The 22,364-nt window shown below is 36.3% G+C and overlaps 2 protein-coding genes across 7 annotated transcripts; one reads left to right on the forward strand and one right to left on the reverse strand.

Annotated features, from left to right (window-relative positions):
- Window positions 1–203: 203 nt before the first annotated feature.
- Window positions 204–5,941, forward strand: LOC18426606 (ras-related protein Rab7). 2 transcript variants are annotated; one of them, XM_006833237.4, is made up of 7 exons: window positions 204–330; window positions 1,010–1,036; window positions 1,694–1,793; window positions 3,677–3,823; window positions 4,682–4,762; window positions 5,037–5,182; window positions 5,639–5,941. In XM_006833237.4, the coding sequence occupies exons 1-7, from the start codon at window positions 278–280 to the stop codon at window positions 5,703–5,705; spliced, it is 621 nt and encodes a 206-aa protein (XP_006833300.1). In that variant the 5' UTR covers window positions 204–277; the 3' UTR covers window positions 5,706–5,941. The 2 variants fall into 2 exon arrangements, with proteins under 2 accessions (XP_006833300.1, XP_088722695.1); XM_088866569.1 differs by lacking the exons at window positions 1,010–1,036; window positions 1,694–1,793.
- A 1,530-nt stretch (window positions 5,942–7,471) lies between these two features.
- On the reverse strand, window positions 7,472–21,088 carry S1P (SITE-1 protease). 5 transcript variants are annotated; one of them, XM_088866571.1, is made up of 10 exons: window positions 20,171–21,088; window positions 17,780–17,877; window positions 15,571–15,723; window positions 14,691–14,807; window positions 12,700–12,884; window positions 11,640–11,903; window positions 10,190–11,288; window positions 9,309–9,890; window positions 8,436–8,478; window positions 7,472–7,802 (listed from the first exon to the last, which is right to left on the reverse strand). In XM_088866571.1, the coding sequence occupies exons 2-10, from the start codon at window positions 17,834–17,836 to the stop codon at window positions 7,714–7,716; spliced, it is 2,589 nt and encodes an 862-aa protein (XP_088722697.1). In that variant the 5' UTR covers window positions 17,837–17,877; window positions 20,171–21,088; the 3' UTR covers window positions 7,472–7,713. The 5 variants fall into 5 exon arrangements, with proteins under 5 accessions (XP_088722697.1, XP_088722699.1, XP_011620538.1 ...); XM_088866573.1 differs by having other exon boundaries at window positions 11,640–11,916; XM_011622236.3 differs by having other exon boundaries at window positions 17,780–17,908.
- Between the last annotated feature and the right edge of the window lie 1,276 nt (window positions 21,089–22,364).

Consider the following 22,364-nt stretch of genomic DNA (forward strand, 5'->3'; position numbering starts at 1 on the left):
CAATAAGGACAGAACGTAAATCACTCTAAACAAATGGTTCAAAATCAGACAGCTTGGTTTTTGAGGAAAACGCAAAAAACTCGTCGCTAAGGGGTTATCTTCTATTTCTCTATTTGAATATTTTACGCAATAAACAGGACTCTCTCTCTCTCTCTCTCTCTCTCTCTCTCTCTCTCTCCCCTGTTTTTCCGGTGATGTGTAGGTCGATCTCTGGTTTCTGGTGAAGGATTCCGGCGAGTCTAGGGCAAGAAAGGTCTTTTTGCCTCGCGGAAAAAAAATGTCAGCACGAAGGCGTATGCTCCTCAAAGTCATCATTCTTGGTGACAGTGGGTAAGCTGGTTCTTATACAACCCTATTTTTGTTTCCTTTTTTTTTAGCCTCATTTCTTTGATTTCCTAGGGTTTGTTATGATATTCTGTGATTTTTATTGTATTTGCCTCAATTTTGTTCCTTTTTGGGGTCTAATTCTAGATTTCTATGGCTGTTTGGTTCCTTTGTGCTAATTTTCTTCGCTTAAGGGTTTATTCTTGCTGCTGTTCTGTGGTTTTCCTACATTTTTAGGTCATCTTAATCTGTATTTTGAAATCGTATTCCTGAAACTGCATATTGATATTTTTTCTGGTGCTTCTCTGATTTTTTTCCCCAATATTTCTAGGACTTGCCTGGTCTTCATTTCCTCTGCAAATTGTCTTAGTTTCTAAATTTCAGTATGAGATTTTATTATGCAAATTTCTGATCCTTTTGTAGAGATATCGGTTTTCTTTGGAATTTATTTGATTTTTTGTGTTCTTGAGGATGAATTCTTGTGATCTCATTGATAATCATGGGGTCTTTCATTCACTGTGCTTGGATTTTTATGGTGCTCTGCATTGGTTTTATTTTCCTTGTTATTGTGCTTATGATCATCAATATTAGCAGTCACTTTGGTTGCTTTTTCTCTTCCTGGTTTTGTATAAAATAGACTTGTTTGTGTATTGCTCATTTGAGGTTGAATTTTTCTATTTTCCAGGGTTGGGAAGACCTCTTTGATGAACCAGTATCCTTATGCATGAGTATTTTGTTGTTGTTGTTGTTGTGTGTGTGAGAGAGAGAGAAAGGGAGAGGGAGAGAGAGTCGTTTTCTTGTTATGAAACTGAGAGCAAGAGAGGGTCATTTTGTTGTTATGAAACTGAGAGAGAGAGAGTCATTTTCTGGTTATGAAACTGCGACGGACAGAGAGAGAATCATTTTTGTTGTTATGAAGAAGAAGAGAGAGAGAGAGCGAGAGAGAGAGGGTGTGTCGTTTTGTTGTTATGAAACTGAGAAAGAGAGTCACTTTGTTGATATGAAACTCAGAGAGAGAGCGGAGCACCTGAATATGGATTGTAACCGCCAAATCTCTTCAGAAAACATTCCATGGTATTAGATTATATTTTGAATGGAATTTGGCTATACACTGATAACAAGCCCAAAAAAAGTTAAATCAAAATTTTTAATTGACTGGATACCAGGCTTAACAGTCAAACCGTTTGGTCTTGTCAGCTGCACCCTCACTGTTTCAGTTGCCAATTCGGATTTTATGACATTGATTTTAAGGAGCTGATGCCTTATGATCTCATTTATTTCCAAAGGTGGCCTTTATTGTGGTTTTCTTTTGTTTTTGTCATGACGCTTCACTTATTGTAGATGTAGTTTGCCTTAAGGTTGTCACTAGATATGTCAATCGCAAGTTTAGCAACCAGTATAAAGCTACCATTGGGGCTGATTTCTTGACAAAAGAAATTCAATTTGAAGATAGGTTATTTACATTGCAGGTGAGTTGAATGTGTTGAAGAAAAACATTGTAGGCGACCCATCAAAGTTGATTACCGGGTTAATTTGTGCATATTGGACAATGGCTGACTGATTTTGTTATATAAATCAATCCATGACTGTGCTAAAATAAATGCTGATTACCTTTAGTTGTATGCTTGTTGATACTTGCTTTCTTTACATATGTTCAGAGCATTGCAACAATTGAATAACCTTATTTTTGTTAGCGATGAGTCTTTAAGGCATGGGTAGATGGGGTGCTCTTGTAGTTAACTGGAACTTCTTCCTTTTCTTCTTATAATTATTTTTGGTATCTTCCTTTCTTTAATGAATAATAGTAACTACAAACTTAGATCTTTAATCTACAATTGGATACCATATTCTGAAAAACAAAATTGTATGATTGGAAACCATGCTTTGGAGGAGGTGAGCTAGCCTTTAGCTACTTGATTTGTTGAAATTTCACATTTTTTATTTTATGGTCACATGCCGCTATTACCTCTGTAAATACAAGGTGCCATAATTCCTTTACCAAGACTCACCTTTAGGCGATAAAGTCTTAAGAACCTTTTCTTGAAAGAGCAAATCATTGAGTGGATATAGATTCTTGAGAAAATTTCCATGGTTTCAATTTGTATATTTGGTATATCAACATATATGGATCTCTCTTAAAACTCTAAGAGGGATTCCTGTCGAACTCTAGAGAGATGTATATCAAGCTCTCAATCTCAGTGTAAGCTTTTTCTGAAATTAATCAAGAAGGGAAAAAAACCATCATCATCATCAGAGCCAAAATTAATCAAGAAGGGAAAAAAACCATCATCATCATCAAAGCCTTATCCCAACTTTTAGGGTTTGGCTACACGAATCTTGTTCTGCCGTTCTGCTTGATCAATGGCCATACCCTCAGTAAGACCATAAGTCCCCATTCTGCCTCTCCTAGACAGTTTTCTGCTCCTCCTGGACAGTTTTATTTTATTTTATTTTTTCCCAAAAAGGAGAGAAATAAAATAAAATAAAACTTTCCAAGAGGGGCAGTTCTTCTAACTTGTCGAATGAAAGCAAATCCAGAAGTGCTATGTCTTCAATAATTGTCCATTGTGGTCGCAAAGAATTTATAGATGAAACATCAACGCCACAAACTGATGCTTTATAGTGCACTAACGTTTAGAGAAGGAGAAAATATATCTATTATGAAGTTATTTATCGGAAAGAAAGATGTCTTTAGTGAAGCACCATGGCCTTCAAAACATATTACTCTTTCTAGATTGATTGATATATCCAGAAAGTTATACTCTGGAAGCCTTTGCCAATTGAACTTCAAGCTGTTGGATCTTAGGAGATTTTCGCAAGGAATCTGTTACATGAAACTTGAATGGTAGGAGTGGAAAAACAACTAGTAATCCACAGAATAAATTGAGTTCAAGATTCCTATCTTTCTACAAGCTTATTGTTACCTTTTTCATGGCACTATTATGTTGGCCTGCCCCCTAAACAGTCTATGCCTTTATGCTCCAATTATATACTATGTATTATTTTTTAGCCCTTTCACCAATTAAACTTATCTCCAGTACTTCATATTGTTGCTTTTTACCTTTCACTCAGTACCTTGGCTTAAGTCATACTAGTTTTATGCCTATTTTAAGTTGCATGTAAGAGCGTTTTTTGCTGGAGGAGCCAGAAACCATTTGACTTGGGGAATTTTGGCTTCCTCTAAGAAATTACGTGAATAAACTAATGTCAAGCTTTACTCTCTCTCTTTTCCTTGTTTTATATAGAGTTATGTTGCTTATGTGGAGTCAAAAGCAATACATTTTAGGAGTTCACGGCTTCCTCATCTGGGAATTATGTGGTGTAACTCTTCTTTCTTTCTGATGTCCTTTAGATATGGGATACAGCTGGTCAGGAGAGGTTTCAAAGTCTGGGTGTTGCTTTCTATAGGGGTGCAGACTGCTGTGTTTTAGTCTATGATGTGAATGTGATGAAGTCATTTGATAACCTTAATAATTGGCGAGAAGAATTCTTAATTCAGGTAATCATTCCTCCATTCTCAATCATACAATTCATATATATATGAAAGATCTTATTTATCTCACGAGTTATCAAGGAATTTACCCTAGAAATAAAGAAATTTACCCTAGAAATAAAGAAAGGAACTTTTTTTATTGGATGGGAATGAATGAAGAACTACTATAACATATTGAATCTGGCGCTTTGGTTTACCCAGAACTTGTACTACTTAATGACGCATATAAGACTAAACCTTGGACCATAACCATAAGATTGCTTCTTTTTAATGGAAATAAAAATATTACTGGAACTCAAGAAATGGAAAGAAATTTTGTTAGCCCAAGGGCTGATACAAGAGTATATGCCCAATGACCCAACCATTATGCGCCAATCAGATGGCCCCAATCATGTTTTGGAGTATGTGCTCTTAAAAAATAGGCATACCTAAAAAAATATTTAAAAATAATTCTAATATTTTTTTATACCAATCGAAATTTACTAGAAATTTTGACCGTCTACTCTTAAAAAATAGGTTCACTTAAAAAAATATTTTAAAAAATAATTCGTAAAATAAATTGATCAAAATACCCCAAAAACTTTTTTGGGTATTTTGGTCAATTTGTTTTTTGCGTATTATTTTTAAAATATTTTTATTAGGCGTGCCTTAATGAGAAGAGTAGACACTCCAAATTTTAAAAGATTTAGATTTGTAGAAAAAAAGATTAAATTTTAAATACGAAATGCAATTAGATTGGCCCAAATTCAATCTAAAGTGTTGGGAGTATACTATTGCATCAGCCCTTGAGCGTATAAAAGTTGCTCTATATATATATATAGCAATATAGCATCTTGAATTCACTTCCTTGACTTTGATCTGCAGGCAAGCCCTTCAGATCCTGAGAACTTCCCATTTGTGGTATTGGGCAACAAGGTTGATGTGGATGGTGGCAATAGCAGGGTGGTAAGTATTGAATTTCTTTAAAAATATACTGAATTCTGCATTTGATACTTTTAAGACTTTTTCCATCTCGTCCCCCCCCCCCCCTCCTTTTTCCTCTCTCTCTCTCTCTCTCTCTCTCTCTCTCTCTCACACACACACACCTAAGCAGAGACTTACATTGGCTTGGTAATATGGTGTTCAAGAGTAAAAAGCATGAGCTAGGACCTTTAGCCCCTTTCTTAGTGTGATAGTCTTGGTTTCTCTTGGATGAGGGTTCTGTCTGTTGAATTTTCAGGTATCTGAGAAGAAAGCAAGAGCATGGTGTGCTTCGAAGGGGAACATCCCATACTTTGAGACCTCAGCTAAAGAAGGTTTCAATGTCGAAGCTGCTTTCGAGTGCATCGCAAAGAATGCTCTCAAGAATGAGCCCGACGAAGAAATGTGAGTTCTCCAATCTCCCATAACTCAGATTTACTTATCACTCAGTTTGTGAAGTCCGGTCCATAAAATGAGAGCAACGCCACCCCATGGAAATAAAGTAAAAATCTATTAATTGAGATCTTCAATGACCAACTTAGTTTAGTTCTTGAATTTCGCTAATGCTGTTTTAGTCAATGGCGTTTTTGTAGTATATGACAGTGGGAGGTGGAGGTGGAGGTGGAGGTGGAGGTGGAGGGGGTGAGAGAGAGAGAGAGAGAAGGGGGTGTGGGTGTGGGTGTGGGTGTGGGTGGGGGTGGGGGTGAGGGTGGGGGGGAGAGGGCGAGGGAGTGGGGGTCATTGCCATCTATTTATCGAGTATGTATTTTAAGTTGATGGGTTTGCCTGAATTTGTTGTTTATATTTGTGTCATGTAGAAAAGAAAAAAGGTTGATCCCTTAATGTTCTGTTATTTTGTAGATACCTTCCCGACACTATCGATGTGGCCGGAGGCAGGCAGCAGAGGTCATCTGGTTGCGAGTGTTAAGATAACAAGCACCATCCCTCGAAATGGGAAAGGAGGAGAAGAACATAGCAACATAGTTTCAAACTCCTCTCCCGTAAACATTTATTGTGGAGATATAAGGCAGGGGATTGATGGATCCGCCTTATGAAATTGTTGTGTTCATCTCCAAGACTTGGTGATAATATTGTAAATGTTGAAGCTCATCGGATCCTCTCTATATTTTTTTCAGTTGTCCTAGTATTTCATGGTTTCTTGTCTGGGATTGCTGGAGTACTTAGCTTTGATCTTGAGCACGTATACTATGCTCCCTCGGGAGCATATTAGACATTTACTCCCTCGGGGAAAACGTAACTTGGGAGATTTTTTTAGATTTGAAGTTTCGGGACTTATCTAGATGATTATTTTCAAAGAAAAATTTAGATTTTGAGTTCATAAACATCTAGATCGGATCGTCCAAAAATCGATACCGAAATAGTTGACTAGACATGAGCAAGCTTGGAAGTGATTTAACCGACCTAATCGGTAAACCAGCGATTCGACCGTTCTAACCTAACATGTCCTAAGCAGTCAAAAAAGTATTGAAATAAATAAAAAAGATGCAAAAAAAATATACTAAAATATTAAAAGTATATAAAAAATTATTAAAATAAAACACATTCAAATGAAGTTGAAAATTAATGAAAAAAATAGATTTTAACGAATCGATTTGTGCTTACTGATATTTTTAAATTTTTTTGAAAAAGATGGGAAAATATAAAAGTAAGTATTAATGATCAAAACAATTTTTAATCTTTACCACAATGTAAAGAATATTTAAAAATACAATACAAACAAAATTCCTTATTTTTGAGAATTTATATATATTTTTTGACATCTTTTTTTTGTAAATACCGATCGATCACTAAAATTGCCCAAATCCTGAACATGCCAGTTTAGATCTAACCGGGGATATCCCAAGAGTCAGTTTGGCCCTAGGGAGCAAAATAGCATTAAGAAATCTTTTGACTTGAGCTTTTCTTACCAATCATCTTGAGATGAAATTTGGGTTATTTCCATTTTCATTGGGCGCTCCTAGTAAAAATAATAAAAAATTTATTTCCAATGAATGACCAAAATACTCCTTTTAGAAGTATTTTAGTCATTTTATTTTATAAAATACTTTTTTGCATTTTTGTAGGGTACATCCATGCAAATCGTGAGCAGACCCTAAATTTGATGCGAAGATTCGTAGAAAATTTTTTAAAAAGAGAACCATGCTAGGAGTGAAATTTTAACTGAAGCTATTCCAACAGCTCATGTAGATAAGATGGCTGCGAATAAGAGTCAAATATATTCTATATGTGGGGGAAGCCACAAAATATTTTCCTTTTCATAATATTCACACATTATGGTCCTATTTGTTTGTTATTACCCCTTTTTTTCTAACTTTTTACCCCTTTTTCTTTTTTTATTTTGCTTAAACACGAGGTTTTGCGTAATGCGGTCCACATTATAAAACAAAAAAGGACCAACCCCATACCCTTTCATTATAATCATTTTCCGAAACTTTTTACAAAGAACTTATACAATAAAACCATTTATCTTTAATACAAAAAGCTCACAGTCACTCCCTACCCTTTAGCCACCACAAAATCCGATTGTGGTGTGGCAAATAACCCACTCAAAATCTAAAAATAGTTTTTTGAACTTTGTGATACACCCCTAACTACTTTATTTTACGACTAACAGCTAGGAGTGACTATGATCTACTTGTATCATAGATAAACATCATTATAATATACAATCTCTTTTACCAACGGCCTATGATCAAATTCTGTGCCAAAAGGCCAAAACTCATGTCCAACCCATTTACCCAAGCCCACAAAGCCCAGGAGGCAATCCAAGAACAAAGGGCTCTACTAGAATTAGACACTCGTGAACTGTAAGCTCCTCTAAATATCATTACAATACAGAGTCAAAAATGGGATAATCAACGCATATTTATACAACCTTTTCTCAAGATAAAAGGTTTAATCGACTGCACCAATAATTATACAGATGGGGGGAAACGGCCGGACCCTTTTCTCCTCCTCCGCCTCCGTTGCCTCATTCTCCAAAAGCTTAGGCACAAACTCAGGCCTGTGAAACATTCACATGGACTGATGTGAGTTCAATGATTTCATACAACAGCTGTGAGAAAAAAGATTCCAGCCCATGGGCGAGTGTTAGTTGGGCCCCGAGTTATGTACACATGTTGATCTCATCCTATTGATAAAAAAGATGAAATAGCACAAAAAAAAAATCCAAAATGAGTCCGGCTTTTTCACAGAATTCAAGCTGTCCATTTTATGAATGGCAGACCTAGGCCTTCAAGATTCCAATCAATGTTTCCTTTTGAAATTGATTTTTTTTATCTATCAGATTACATCTAAAGAGTTGAATTATTCAACGTCACAAAATATGCAAAATTTCAGCACAAGGAAATCCCTCTAGCTATGTGATCTGGACAACTGGCTTATACTATAGTCCCATGTGTTCATAGAACTTCTTCAGATAATTATATATGATAAAACTACCCTTTATAAAGCTAGCATCCTTTTTCGTATGGGAAAGTATATCAACCGGTGTTGTAGACCATGAGGACATCCACCATACAATGAGCTAAGGTTAATCCCAACCATTGGCCAAAGGTGTCCTCAAGGTATATCACACACCAATTGCCTATGGTTGACTATTTTTATTTCAATAAGAAATAGTAGTTCCCGAAATTACCAGTGAGGGCAAGGGCTGCAGGAACAAGAATGGGAATATCAATCTGCAAAACCAACACGCAAAAGACACAAATTAACCGGAAGTCATTTGAAGATATATGAAGAACGAAAATATGGACTTCATACTAAGTTGAAATAATGGTAATATGTTCTGGTCATTTGAAGTGTCATTGAGAGATGTCAAAACTAGTGACAGGTTCAACAAGGAAAAGAAATGAAATTTTGTGTAAAATAAAAAAGGCATAATGATAAAACATATAAAACGGAACAGAACTGAGCACATGGAAACATTAAAATGCTTGATGAGAAAAACAAAGTGCGTAATGCGCACAAATGAGAGACAGAGAGACAGAGAGAGAGAGAGAGAGAGAGGGAGGGAAGGGAGAGAGAGAGAGAGAGAGAGAGAGAGAAAGAGAGGGAAAGAGAGAGAGAGAGAGAGAGAAAGAGAGGGAAAGAGAGAGAGAGAGAGAGAGAGAGAGAGAGAGGGAAAGAGAACATGGCTCAGAGTTTAATCTTGTGGTTTCAACAATCATGATTTAGTTTTACCATTTCAACTTAATTATGGCTACTTGATTTTCAATGAAAAGGGGGATGGATAAATCTGAGGATTATTGATTAGTGATGTTGCAATGCTAGTCAGAAAGATCTCAGTAAAACGTTAAACCAAGTGACCACTAAAAATAGAAATAATAATTATTCTGAAAACAACTGAGATAATCATTTTTGTGTTACTTGATAAGGAATAACAGAGGGAATTGCAAAATGACATTTATGGAACACATTTACCCCAAATGGGAAAAAAAGCTTGCATACTATAGCAAATTATAGATGTTCTCAAAAAAAGGGAGTGGGGAGCAAGATAAAAGATGCTTACCTCATCCTTGTTGAGCAAACCCAGGAAGTCCATTTTCCTTAGATTGGGAAAAGAAGCATTACTTACATCCACCATCACTCCTTGAATCCCATCGTCTTTTATTGAACCCAAATCACCATCACTTGGTGTCTCAGGCTCCTCCAGCTTTCTAAACCTCTTCCCAAAGCCAGAAATTATTGTATTTGAATCAATGCCATCAGCAGAATCCAAGCCCACATATCCTGGTAATCTTCTATTCCTCCCAGTAATTTGAAACGCGTAACCCTTGGTGCCCCAAACCTCAAACGGCGCATCATTTCTGCAAACCAGCTCCTTGTCAACAACCGAAGAATACATCGAGAAATTCACATCGGTTCTCCGAGATGGCAATTGGGTTTCTTCTTTCTCCATGGCTGAGGCTAGTTTAACTGAGTTTGAGAAGAGAACTGGGTCCTTTATTTTCCTGCTCGTGAAATCAAGTATTTTTCTCAAGAGCCAGTAGCAGTTTGTTACCATGTGGCTGCTGTCCAGGCAATTGGAGTCCCCATATACTGAGATTCGACCAACCCCTGCTTCCACAAGGCCTAAGATGGAAGATTCCATCTGCAAATAAACATAACCAAAAAATTTCATCTGTTATATTCTAGATAAGTAAAATAACATTGAAGAAATAGTTACTTTTTGAAATTTGAACATGAGGGAGAATAAATCAGACACAGGCGTGCATCATATAGAATACAAAATAAGGGCATCCACCACCCATTCTCAAGATGAATGGTGGAATGCACAGGATACTTTCCTAAACATCCTTTTAAGAAATCAGAGATCCTGATGACAAAAGAAAAAGTAAGGAATAATAAAGTGAGTTTCATTGCAATGAACTGAACAATGAGTGTGCTCACCTTGACCATACCAGAGCCCTGCAGCACATTCTGAGTGGCACCACTCTCTGAATTATCCTGAATCCGAAAGCTATGGACAAAGCCACCAGCTGGAAACCTCACAATATTCGTGCCTGATGCATAATGGCTCTGTTCGCCATCAATCGAGAAATCGCCGTTCAAAATCCTATCACCAAATGCTATCCCAAAAGGCTTCAAGAGCTCGTTCATGGCAGGAATATTTGCCCCTCCAGTGACAGGGGTCCACCAACTCCTAGTGTTATCATCAAAGAACCTCATCTTCACCATGGTATCAACATTATACCACTCGCCGAAAACAGCAAGCCCTAAGCCTCGAACCAACACATCCTCCCTAAGTTTTTCTCTCTCCTCAGGGAAATACTCATCCTCTAAGTCCACCATAAGGAGAGTCCCATATCGACTGGCATCAAAGCAAGTAAGAGGGGAACCGAGGATCTCAACATAGTATCCAGCACCTCTCAACATATTGAACATGACATGGAAATTTGTATGAGGATGATCCCCATGCCAGTCAAGGATGTCATTTCGAACATCCAAAGAGTCCCTTGGGATATAACCTGGAGGATATTTTATGCTGTGGTATTGATCCCATAGCACCCGTCTCCATCTAGGTGGAGTAGGGATCACCTTTAGTTTCAATTGAAGCACGCAAGTGCTTTTCTTATGAGAATTTCTCTCTCCTCTCTCTAATGGGTTTCTCTCTCCTCCCACTGAAGGGCTGTATATAATGATGGTAACATTGCCTTCAATTATGCCTGAAAAACTAGCTCCTTCTTCCTTGACTTGCATGTGCAGAGACAGAAAACCAGTCCAAGGCCAAATGACATCGGAGTAACTGAAATGGATGCTTAATAGGTTGCCAACCTCATCAGAGGGGTGCCAGGTGGGTGGGGATTCAACATACCCTGTGACACCCATGCCATTGAGGATGGTGGCATTGAAGATCACGGGCATGGCGCGAGCATACAGTGGCTGGCGACAGAAGGGCCAGGAGTATGGGCAATCCGTGTAATCAAGAGTACTTGGGAATATACTTGCACGAGGTTGGTAATTCTTCAGGATTTCATATGATTCCAACCTGACAAGAAGAATATTCTTGATTAGAATTTCGAAGTTCAGAATGATTTCATCCATTGATGTCAATGTGCTTGCATGTGTGTGCATGCAAGAGAGAGACAGAGAGAGCAATATGCGAACGTCAGCCATAATAACCATTTTTTTTAGAATGTTAACCATAATAACCTTGAAAACTTAAATCCCGAAAATCACAATCCTTGAGAGATAATTATGATCAAACTACAACCCCACCCCATCGCCCCCCTTCCCTCCACACACACACACACACACACAACAGAAATAAAAGGTTTACAGACATTATTGTAGAGCAGGTACATACACTTGATGATGGAAATAAGAGATAGGGACTCACAGGTCAAGCCGGCCCGCACCCTGCTCAAACATGTGGGGACCAGAAAGTTTCGCAGCTCCCTCAACCAGTGCTTGTTTCATGCTTGCAGGGTTTAGAATTACTCGACGATCTTCTTCAGGAATGACACTAACAAGCAAGCAAACTACCCCTGCTACCACAGGGCTCGCAACACTGGTGCCCGATAGGCTCTTGCATCCGGTGCTAATTTTGGAACCCATGATATCTCGCCCATAAGCAACAATATCTGGCTTCACACGGCCATACCTGTGAGAGGTAACTAGACCAGATATGTAATTCAAACTTCGTATAAAACCACAATAGTTCAATTAATAAAATACAATCCTTGCCTAACAAGTATGAGGGACAAGGACTAATGATTTTACAACCCATGCAAAGATGATTGAAAATAGGTCGTCCATAGATTTAGATACAAATTTGGTATGAAGAACGGGAGGGTTTGATAGCGGGAGAGTATGAGGGACACAACAAATTGATGATTTTGTTTTGATAAGTCATGAAAAGACAACAAACAACATTGTTTGTAAATTAAATAGAAAAAAAATTTGAAAGAAGAAGGAAAAGAGAGAGAAAGAGATAAGAGAGAGAGAGAGAGAGACAAGCAACAACCGATAATTTTTTATGCAGGGAAACAATTATAAGGGGAAAAAAAGAAAGAATATCAAAATAACGTTCCAAAATCAACACATAAGGTGGAATATAAATGCAAGATTTGAAGAACATGATGATAACACCACTTAGTGCTCGATCATAAATCCAGGGAAATAATGATATCTTGATATTGAATCAGATAAAATAACTCCTCAAGGAATCAGATGACAGCATATATTTATCTAGCAATCTTAGAGCACTAGATACTGCAACAAAAGTAAGTGATTGCCATGAAACAGAATATATAATCTCTTTTTTGATCGATTAATATGTAATATAGATAGAACTAAGTTATTTTTCTTCCACTAGTCTGTGTCCGATAACTATAAATCACAACTTGATCACTCGAATTATGACATTAAAAGTAACCGAAAATAAGTATAAAATTTACCCATGAGGAAGCTCCCAAGTACTCATGCCACGTGAGGAAAAAGAGGCAATATGATCATCGTAATCAATGCCACCAACACCAATGACATCACTTTGATCAGCTGGATTGTTCAAAGTACCATATAGAGGTCCATCATTTCCAATAGCTGAAACCATGATAATATTATTTGCAGTAAGCTCCCAGACCTGCATAGCAATTCAACCACAAGAAGGTAAACTATAAGGCGCCATACCAAATATTGAACCGCCTTTATGGAAATCCTCGATCGTGTAAATTACAGAGCAAAAATAAAGGAACTGCACGTAATTGAACTTTACAAATACATGAGATCACATGTTTTGTCCTAATCCATGTTTCAAGTAAAATATAAAATTTGTTTGAATTTCTTTAAAGGAAAAAGGTTATAGAGAGCCGAGGCTCTAAACAATCAAATTAGAGCCCACCTCAAAAATTTCACTAGAAGAGGTTGGTTTGATATCCAAATATCCTCAAATTTATCATCTCGACATCAAAATGCACAGACATGAGCAACAAATGGATTTCATGTTTTGGAAATAGTGCATCCCGTAACGCATTTTTGGACTGTCAATTTTCAAGCTTTTCAAGTTTTCATAGATCTGCTCGATCTACACTATTTTGAAGCTTTAAATTTATAATTAAAGATGAAAATATATTTTAAGGCTCTCACAAAGATTTCCAGTATTGAAACCACATTCCTCGACACTATTTTGAAGGTGTGTTTTATTTTGATTGTTTGGAGCCTAGGCACAATACAAACTGCACCCTTCTTTAAAAAGTCACTAGACTTTAATCAGGATGCAGCATAGAACAGAAGTAAAATACAGAAAAGATAACAGGGGCCACTTGTAAATCTCTCCAGACTCTATAAGGTGGATACTTAATATCTGCTCCACATTTCAGTTATGTGCAACTAATATTTCTCTCTGCATTATAAAAAATTATCAAGCCAGAAAATTTCTAAAATCATGTTAAAACAAACCCCACTTATTTTTCAACCACATTTTTTGTAAACAAGCCCAACATATGGGATACTTATGAGATGCATGGATATAAAAACTAGCCCCCAAACCACATATGTATTCTACTAAAGTATCGATGAAAACTAACAAATAATGGTATAAAGTTAAAGAAGCATGTCAGCACAAAACACGAGAAAGTCTATGGTTTACCCACCATAACATTACAGTGTACAATTAATAATATTTAAAGGGTGTAGTTTCAATAAGGTTGCAACCTTAAACAACACAATTAAGGCGCACCTCCAAAGCCCATCATAATATGTAATTTTGGTGTAAAAAATTCTTAGGATTATCTGAAAATCTATTTTCATATCTAATTATAAAATTTTAAACTCCAAAAATGGTTAAAATCAAGTATATCTATAAACATATGAAAATCTTGAAAATGGACGGTCTAGATAATGTGTTGCAAGATGCACTATTTCTAGGACTCAAAATCCTTTTTGTTTTTTCATATTCATACATTTCGATGTCGAGATGATCAATTAGAGGGTTTTTCAACATTATAACAACATTTTCCGATGGATTTTTGAGGTGCATCTTTAATTCTACATAAAAAAGTTGCAACCTTATATAAACTTTTTCCATATTTACAATATGAATTCATTATATCATAAACTAAAAGAAGCAGCCCACAGAATTTGCCATTTTGCATGTTCATTCATGAGTAAACTAGGCAGCAGCTCAATACTTTCTAGCCAAAGAATAGAACTAGATAAACAAGGGTTGTAGGGCGCACTGGGACATTACATAAGACCCATCTTGTTATGGCAACAAGCATAGAAACACAACGACCAAGACGCACGGCGGAGATGTTTGTCATCTAAATTGTTGGTCATCTCCACCATGTGATATTGAGAACAAAAAACATTTGCCCAGACATAACTCTATACATAGGATATATAGGATATATTTTCTCCAAACAAAAGAATGAAGTCCAGGAAGGCTGACCTTTTCAACAAATGGAAGATCCAAGTAATCTGGTCCGCCAATACTCAAATTCAGTACATCTATACCAGTTGCAATGGCATAGTTGAATGCATCGAGGAACCAAGATGTGTATGATACCTGCAATTAGGCTGAACACCCAACTTATCATGATCTTGCTAGTTGTTACACTGGTTACCTCAAACAGAAAAAGTAAGCTTCTTCTTATATAACAGCACAAAAATAAAGATACTTTGCCTTCACAACAGACAATTATTTGTGGGAAAATAGATAAGAATGATACCATACAAATGGAAACGACCAGCCCTCTAAGACAATAAAATTCCATAAACTGAGCTCTATGTAAAAACCGAAATTCACACATGAACAAACAAAGGTTTAAGATCAGGAGTGTTTGCAGCATATGTTAAGTTATTTGCAAACAAAATTTTCAAAATGGAAATATAAATAAAAAAGCATCATTAAGTGCATGTGTATCAAAGCCTTGAACTTCCACTCATGGAACCAGTCGAAACAGTGTCTATGCATTACATTGGCTGTACAGCAAAGATATTTCCCTCTTTTGGCACATCAAATTATGGTCGAGGAATCAAATCCATTTATGACAACCAACAAAATATAAATAGCAGTTTCCTTCTTTCCTTAGAATGATAAAAATTGTCTTCATTCTAACATCAATTTATCATTTCCATCATGGGCTTCCTGTATATCTAGATATGCACAATCAGTTGATTTCATAATATAATTTTGAGAAACCATGGTAAACCCTTCGCTAAAAGCAGAGTCTAAGAAAACCAAAAGTTATATTGACAACTAACAACCAAGAAATTTGAGAAATTAACCAAATTACTAAAATGACTTTTAAAGAAACCATATGCATTACCTGCGCATCAGTAAACACACGAAATGCATAAATTTCTGTATCAGGAGCAAAACCCAAACACTCTGTATCTTGACCAGCAATGACTCCTGCTACAAATGTTCCATGTCCAAGATTATCATTCAAAGTGTCCTCATTGGTCCAATTTGTACGTTCCTGTAACAATATTTCTAGTCAGTACATCACATATGTGCATTAAAGTATCATGAAAACGGAAAAACTTTGAAAAATAATCACGAAGACCCCAATTTGTTGTTCTCTCAATAAAAGAAAAAGAAAATATAACATTTAACACTACACTCTCCTTTTCTGGGGTTGTATCTATTATCTGGGTTACATCATTTCAATAAATAGATAAATCTTGTTAAAGAAGAAGGCTCCCCAGATGTGTAATAATAGTGTTAGAAAGCTCGGGAACTCAACTCAGGATCGCCTGAGTCACTTGCCCCTGGGTCCCATTGAAATACCATGAGGATTGTCTTACATTTTTAAGACCCTATAATATTATTTTGCCATATCGATACATAGATGTGTGAGCTTGCCAAACTAGGGTTTCAGAGTAAAGACCATAACACGTACCAACCCGAACCGGGTTTCTAAACTATGCTATAAAAAGAGGAATTACAACATACACAACAGAAAGAAAAGATGACAGTCCGCATTTTAACTTGCCATCTCCATCTTCTTACATGTTCCCTTCTTTCCTATACTGTCTTTCTCTCTCTTTGCATGAAATCCCTTATATCAAAGTTTTCCTCTCACTCTCTCTCTCTCTCTCTCTCTCTCTCTCTAGAAAAATGTTCCCTCTTTCTGCCTGCTATTATTAGCCTTTTTATAAGGAGTCAAGCAGTTCCATTTCGAGGAGGTTTTTACAAGCTCTCAAAAGGTTGAGGTTGGCAGACCCATTGACTAATTTTATGGGAATTGGGACCGCATGCTTCTACTTGGCAAGCAATGTGCCAAAACTGCAGCATCTCTTTAATTTCATTTGTTGACCATAATTTGACACATCTCATCTTTGTGACTGGCTTTATGCCTTCTCAGTGCGATTAATGCTTATGGTTGGCAATTCTTGCTTCACTAAGTCACTGCATTTTCACTTCAGTTAAATACTTAGCTGCAGTGTATCTGCATTTGCACTGCAGTTAAAACTTAACCGTTCCGAGCCATCTTGGGAACACCATATAGAATGTTTTCGCAGCAGTTAAGCACTTAGCCATCTCGTGCTTCTTTAGAGAAATGCTATCCACATCGGGCGATTAAGAACTTTAGCATTTTCAGGATATATAAACACCTCAAACAAACTATCAAGCTACTTCGAAATAGTTACAAAGCTAAGAGTCGAAAATTGCCAATTTCCTATATACCGTACAAGAACTCCGAGAACCCATATGAATAATCAACTATTTTCTTCTAAATGAAAATCATCTTTGCCTTGTTAATATCATTCCTTAGGCCAAAGAAGAATAATAATGACCCTCGTAATTGATGCCTAAAAGTATAAGAAATAATAACAATAATGATGATGATGATGATTATAATATACTTGTGAATTCGTTGAAGACATAATGTAATTCTTGGAATACCCTATCATCTTCCTTATGCTATGCCAATACTAACAATCATATGAGCCACAAATCATTTGCATATATATAGTAAGAGTAGTTGTTTATTTATTTAGTAATTGGTGTTCGTGTACTATTAATTGAATTTGTCAAGGCATTGAAGCAAAATCCTTCCATGGTTAGTGGTCAACAATTAAGGCCCAGATAAGCAAGCCTAGATCGCCTCCAAAACAAATATACCTAATGAAATAATATTCAACCAAATGCCACAAATAAAAAAGTTCAACATCATCACTAATAATGGCTCGTTCCGTGATAATGTTCTCTTTTGGAACAGGGGAGGCATACTTTTTCAGTTACTTGAGAAAATGCCTATTACAGCCTCACATTGAAAGATTTCATTCATGTATATTTAAATTTTGGAACTTACAATACGATAAGTTGGTTTATTCTATACAAAAAGGAAAAATAAATAATCAAGAAGTTGAACTGTTGAGCTAACAAGCTACATTAGAATTGGAAGTTGAGCATGAGAAGCATCGTAAGCCTCCAAGTATTAAGCATGAGTTCCATATTGCAGACTAAATATATGCCTTTCAAAAGCACATAAAATTATGCACTTTCATTTACCAAAATGGATTGCATACCTTGATGTTACGGAAATGCGGATGATTGGCTCGGATGCCTGTATCGAATATTGCCATCTTGACTTTTCCACCTTTATAACCTTTTGCCCAAAGTTTCTCTGCTCCAAACATCGATGTAACTTGTGATCGCTATCATAATAATAAGAAAAAAAAAAAAAAGGGCTCAGATACTAGTAGAAATAGAATAGACAACCAACTAATAGTGCTAGATGATTAATATCTATTGTCAAGGTAATACTTCCACAGGAAGAGATCAGGTTATTTCAATCATATACAAGCTGAGCATATCCAAGGTGCATAATAGTACAAAACAATATGTTCTCTTCAAGAAACAACAAGCAAAAACTTGAATTGCCTTGAGTAATCCCTCCCCTTGAGGAAATTCATGTTTTGGGTCATTCTAGATAGGGTGCAGTTGGCATACGGATGCATCCGTAGTTGTAGAGGTAAGGTGCGTCTTCAAATTTTATCATGGTATATAATTTTGATGTAAAATGTTCTTAGGATTATCTCAAAATCTATTTTTACATTTAATTATAAACTTTTAAATTTAAAAAATGGTTAAAACTAATTAGATCTATAAACATATGAAAATCTTGAAAATGGACGGTGTAGATAATATGTTATAAAATGCACTATTTCTGAGACTTAAAATCTTTTTTTTTTTTTCATGGTCATACATCTCGATGTCGCGATGATCAATCAAAGGGTTTTTCAACATTAAAACTACCTTTTCCGATGGATTTTTTAGGTGCATCCGTAGCTCTATATTATAAGGTTGCTACCTTATATAAACTTTTTCCTTCTAGATATACCCCATTATTTCACATGTTTGCATTCAATAAAAGAGCTTGGAATTCAACACTCCTACTTAAGGTTTCGCATACAACTCTCATACTCGAGGTTTGGGAATAGGAGTTATAGATGGTTGGACACCAGCACTCAAAATAATACTCTTAAAAACTAAAGCATACAACTCATAATTCATCAAAGAGGATGCAATAAGATCTCATATCATATGCAAGGCTCAAAGAAACGGATTCGGGCGCCTAGGCGGTTTGGGTGCCCGGGCACCTAGGCGGTTTAGGTGCCAGGCTGCCTAGGTGGTTAGGCGCCCACCCAGGGACAGGGAGCCCTCAACAATATCAAACCCCCCCCCCTCCACCCCAAATATAACAAATAGGGGAGTTCTTAGCGCTGGTTTATAGCCTTAGGGAGTTTTTAAGGCAATTTTAAAGCCCCAAACTGATCATGAAATAGATGAAAAAAATCAATAAAAGAATACGATATATGCTGAATTTCATCGTACAAGTGAGAAAAAATCAATAAATCACCAAAAAAATCAATATTTCAATTACAAACATGTACATCGATCGTAAAAAAAAAAAAAAAAAACAAAAAAACTCATGATTCATAACATAATGTATTGTAGAAAATAAAATCAAAACCCTTTTTCAAATATGATAATACTTAAAAAATATCAAAATCAAATCGGTGTTGGGCAAACCTTATCTATTGGGATGCCAAAAGATCTCAAAATCAACTATTAGAAACTCCAAATCCACCAACAAACTATTGTCTTTATTTCGAGAAGAAATCAAAAAAATATAAAATTTATCAATTTTTCGATAAATCACAAAATAGTGGTTTTTGAGAGGGTTTTCTCAACCTAAAGGCCATGGATTGTAAATTGGGGTTTAGAATACACCCTAAAACCCTTTTCCCCCTTTTCTAGGGAAAAATTACATATTTTATCCTCACCCGAGGGTTTTTTTTCTGCCGCCAGAAAATTGTCATGGGGCGGCACCTCGGCGGCCACCCCGACAATAGCGCCTAGGCGCGTACCCAGAAACAAAACACCTTATGCACCTGCCCTGACTGCGCCAAGGCGTTTTGAAAAATTTTCAGCCTCGGCGGCCATGTAGGCAGTTGGGCAGCCGAATTTTTGAACTATGATCATATGCAACCCGCTGTTTATCATTATTTTGTTGTTTGGTTCTTAAAAGAAAAATCCAATATAAAATGCATATATTTTGGTTCTTGGAAGAGTGTTCCATTGAAAGATGCAACTGGACTTTAGCTACATAGTCAACAAGAAAAACATTCCAAAAAAAAATGTCAACAAAAAGAGAGCACAAATTCATCCAAAGGACATAACAAGCACCTCCTCAGCTCAAATCCAATCCTAATTTTCAATTGGGGCATTCTTTAATCAAATTCATTCGCAATATCTATGATCCCCAAAACAAATGTAAGATAAGAAACCGAGAGAGATAGAGAGTTCTTATTTGCACTTCGAACATTCTGTGATCAGATAAGTTCGCAGAATGTAGAGAACCCAACAAAATTTGACGCTAAAAAAGAAGGTAGATAGACATGGAGAGGGCATACATGAAGCAGGAGCTTGCGTTTCCAATTTAATGTAAAATTGCTAAACACATTACTATAGTCATCTTCCTGAGACATGGAAGTGAACATCTTTCCTGGTTGCTTCTGGACTTCATAAACGTGATAATCAGCTCCCCCTTGATATCTTCCATCAAAAAGCAAGTTTCGTGAATATACTGACTCTGTAGAGACATCTTTAACAAACCCTAACTTCCCAAGCTCTTCAACCAACTGTGATTTCACCGAATCCTCGACAAAAACCAGACCAAAATCAGTTGGAAAATCCGCTGCAGGGTTATTCCTCTCTATCCATTTCCAACCTCCATCCTTAAGATTTTTCTCCAACATTTTCTTGTGATCTTTAGCTTTCTTGTACTCCCGAAAGCGAACAATATATCTTGTCTGAGAAATTCCTCCATCAGAGTGAGAGCCCCGATCTTCTCCATTAGAGGGAGAGGTCTGATCATCAATTAGGGTTATGTTATGTTGATTTGTAGAGGGAGAATGGAAATGAAAGAGGAGAATTGATAGGAAGAGAAAAGTGACGGGATGGGAGAGGTGAGAGGGATAATTCATTGGTTTTTGGGCTTGCGTTTCATGAATTTATTGTGTGGAGACATGAGTAAGCTTCAAAGACTTACAGACTGAAACTCGTGGGAATTTACAGTATAGGATCTTAGAGAGAGAAAGTGAGAGGGAGAGATGGGAAGAGAAAGAAACAGAGAGATAAGGCAGCGAAAGTTGGAGAGAGAAACAGAGAGAGATTAGGCAGGGAAAGTTAGAGAGAGAAACAGAGAGAGGGACAAAGAGGAGGAGAGAGAGAAGCGATGAAAATGGAGGAGAGAGAGGGAGCGATCAAAGTGGAGGACATGAGCAGGCGAGCGAAACCCCACGCGCTCTCTCTCTCTCTCTCTCTCTCTCTAAATCCAAGTCCATTTATTTCTCTCTTAAACAGATTGCCCTCTCTCTCTCTTTAACGTCAAACAACGTTTTCTCTACGGCGGTAGATCGCCTACTCTCTCTCTTACGCACATTAACTAGTGCCACGGCCCCCTCGAACATGGTCAATCCAACCACCTTAATTTTAAAAAAGAGAATTAAAAAATTTATAAAAATAATAAATTCATTTGTAATAAATTTTTAAATATTTTTTATTATTTTAAAATATATTTTGATTATAAATATATTTTTTTATATTATCTTTTTTTTTTAATTATTTTTAAAATATCTCTAAATACAAATGGAACTTTCAATATCTATTTCTCACTACTTTCTTAATTTTATTTGGATGTATTTTATTTATTTAACTATATCTTAAACATACTTTTCTCTTTATTTTAATATTTTGAGATTTTAAAAAAACTATTAACCCTTTTTGGCCTGGCCAAGACCTAATCGACTTGAGCAGTTTACCCAGACTTGCCCCATGGCTTGGTTTTGCTGCAAGATTGTGGAGATGACTACTGTTCTTGATCGATATTTTGGCTAATCCAATCTAAATTAGAATTTCAATCTATGCAAAATTCGATCAATAACCAGTTTCAATCCGTTAAACCTTTTGAGTTTGCAACCCATTGAATAAATATTATTTTAATATATTTTATAATTTACAATTTATTATAATTTTTATATTTTTAAAAAATTATTCATGACCAAAATCAACGCCGGTTAAATGCCTGGTCCGATCCTGATAACTGTGCACATTTGTATTTTAAGGAGGCATAAAAATCATTAGACGAAGTTGTTTTTTACATGTGTGAGATAAAATGCTGAATGTGCTCAAGCTGCAGTAGCACACTATGTCGTTGCTCCCTCAAATAAAATAGCTACTCTTCAAAATAACCTTTTCAATTTTTGGAGAGCGCCTTACTTTGATTATTTAGAGCCTCGCACTTATATAAAATTTTTTTTTATTTAAATACGTTATTTTTGTGATCCACTTTAAGATTTAAGATTGGTGCTTAAAAATTAAAATGTTTCGTGTTACTTAACACTTCGAACTAGTGGTCTAAAAACTGGAATGTCTGATTTGCATAGATGCTGATAAGTTTATTAGTGTTTGATGCTCATACAAGCCGTAATGATATTGAGAATAGCATTTAGCAATGGTTTAAAAACCGGATCGGTGACTCTGATCGGGCTTTTCAAAAATCGATCCGGATCGGCGAATCGGCGATCCGGATCGGAATCGGGTGAA

The sequence above is a fragment of the Amborella trichopoda genome, chromosome 5 (genome assembly GCF_054954075.1).
Source record: "Amborella trichopoda isolate Santa Cruz 75 chromosome 5, AtrichopodaSantaCruz75HAP2 v2.0, whole genome shotgun sequence".
Taxonomy (NCBI): Eukaryota; Viridiplantae; Streptophyta; class Magnoliopsida; order Amborellales; family Amborellaceae; genus Amborella; species Amborella trichopoda.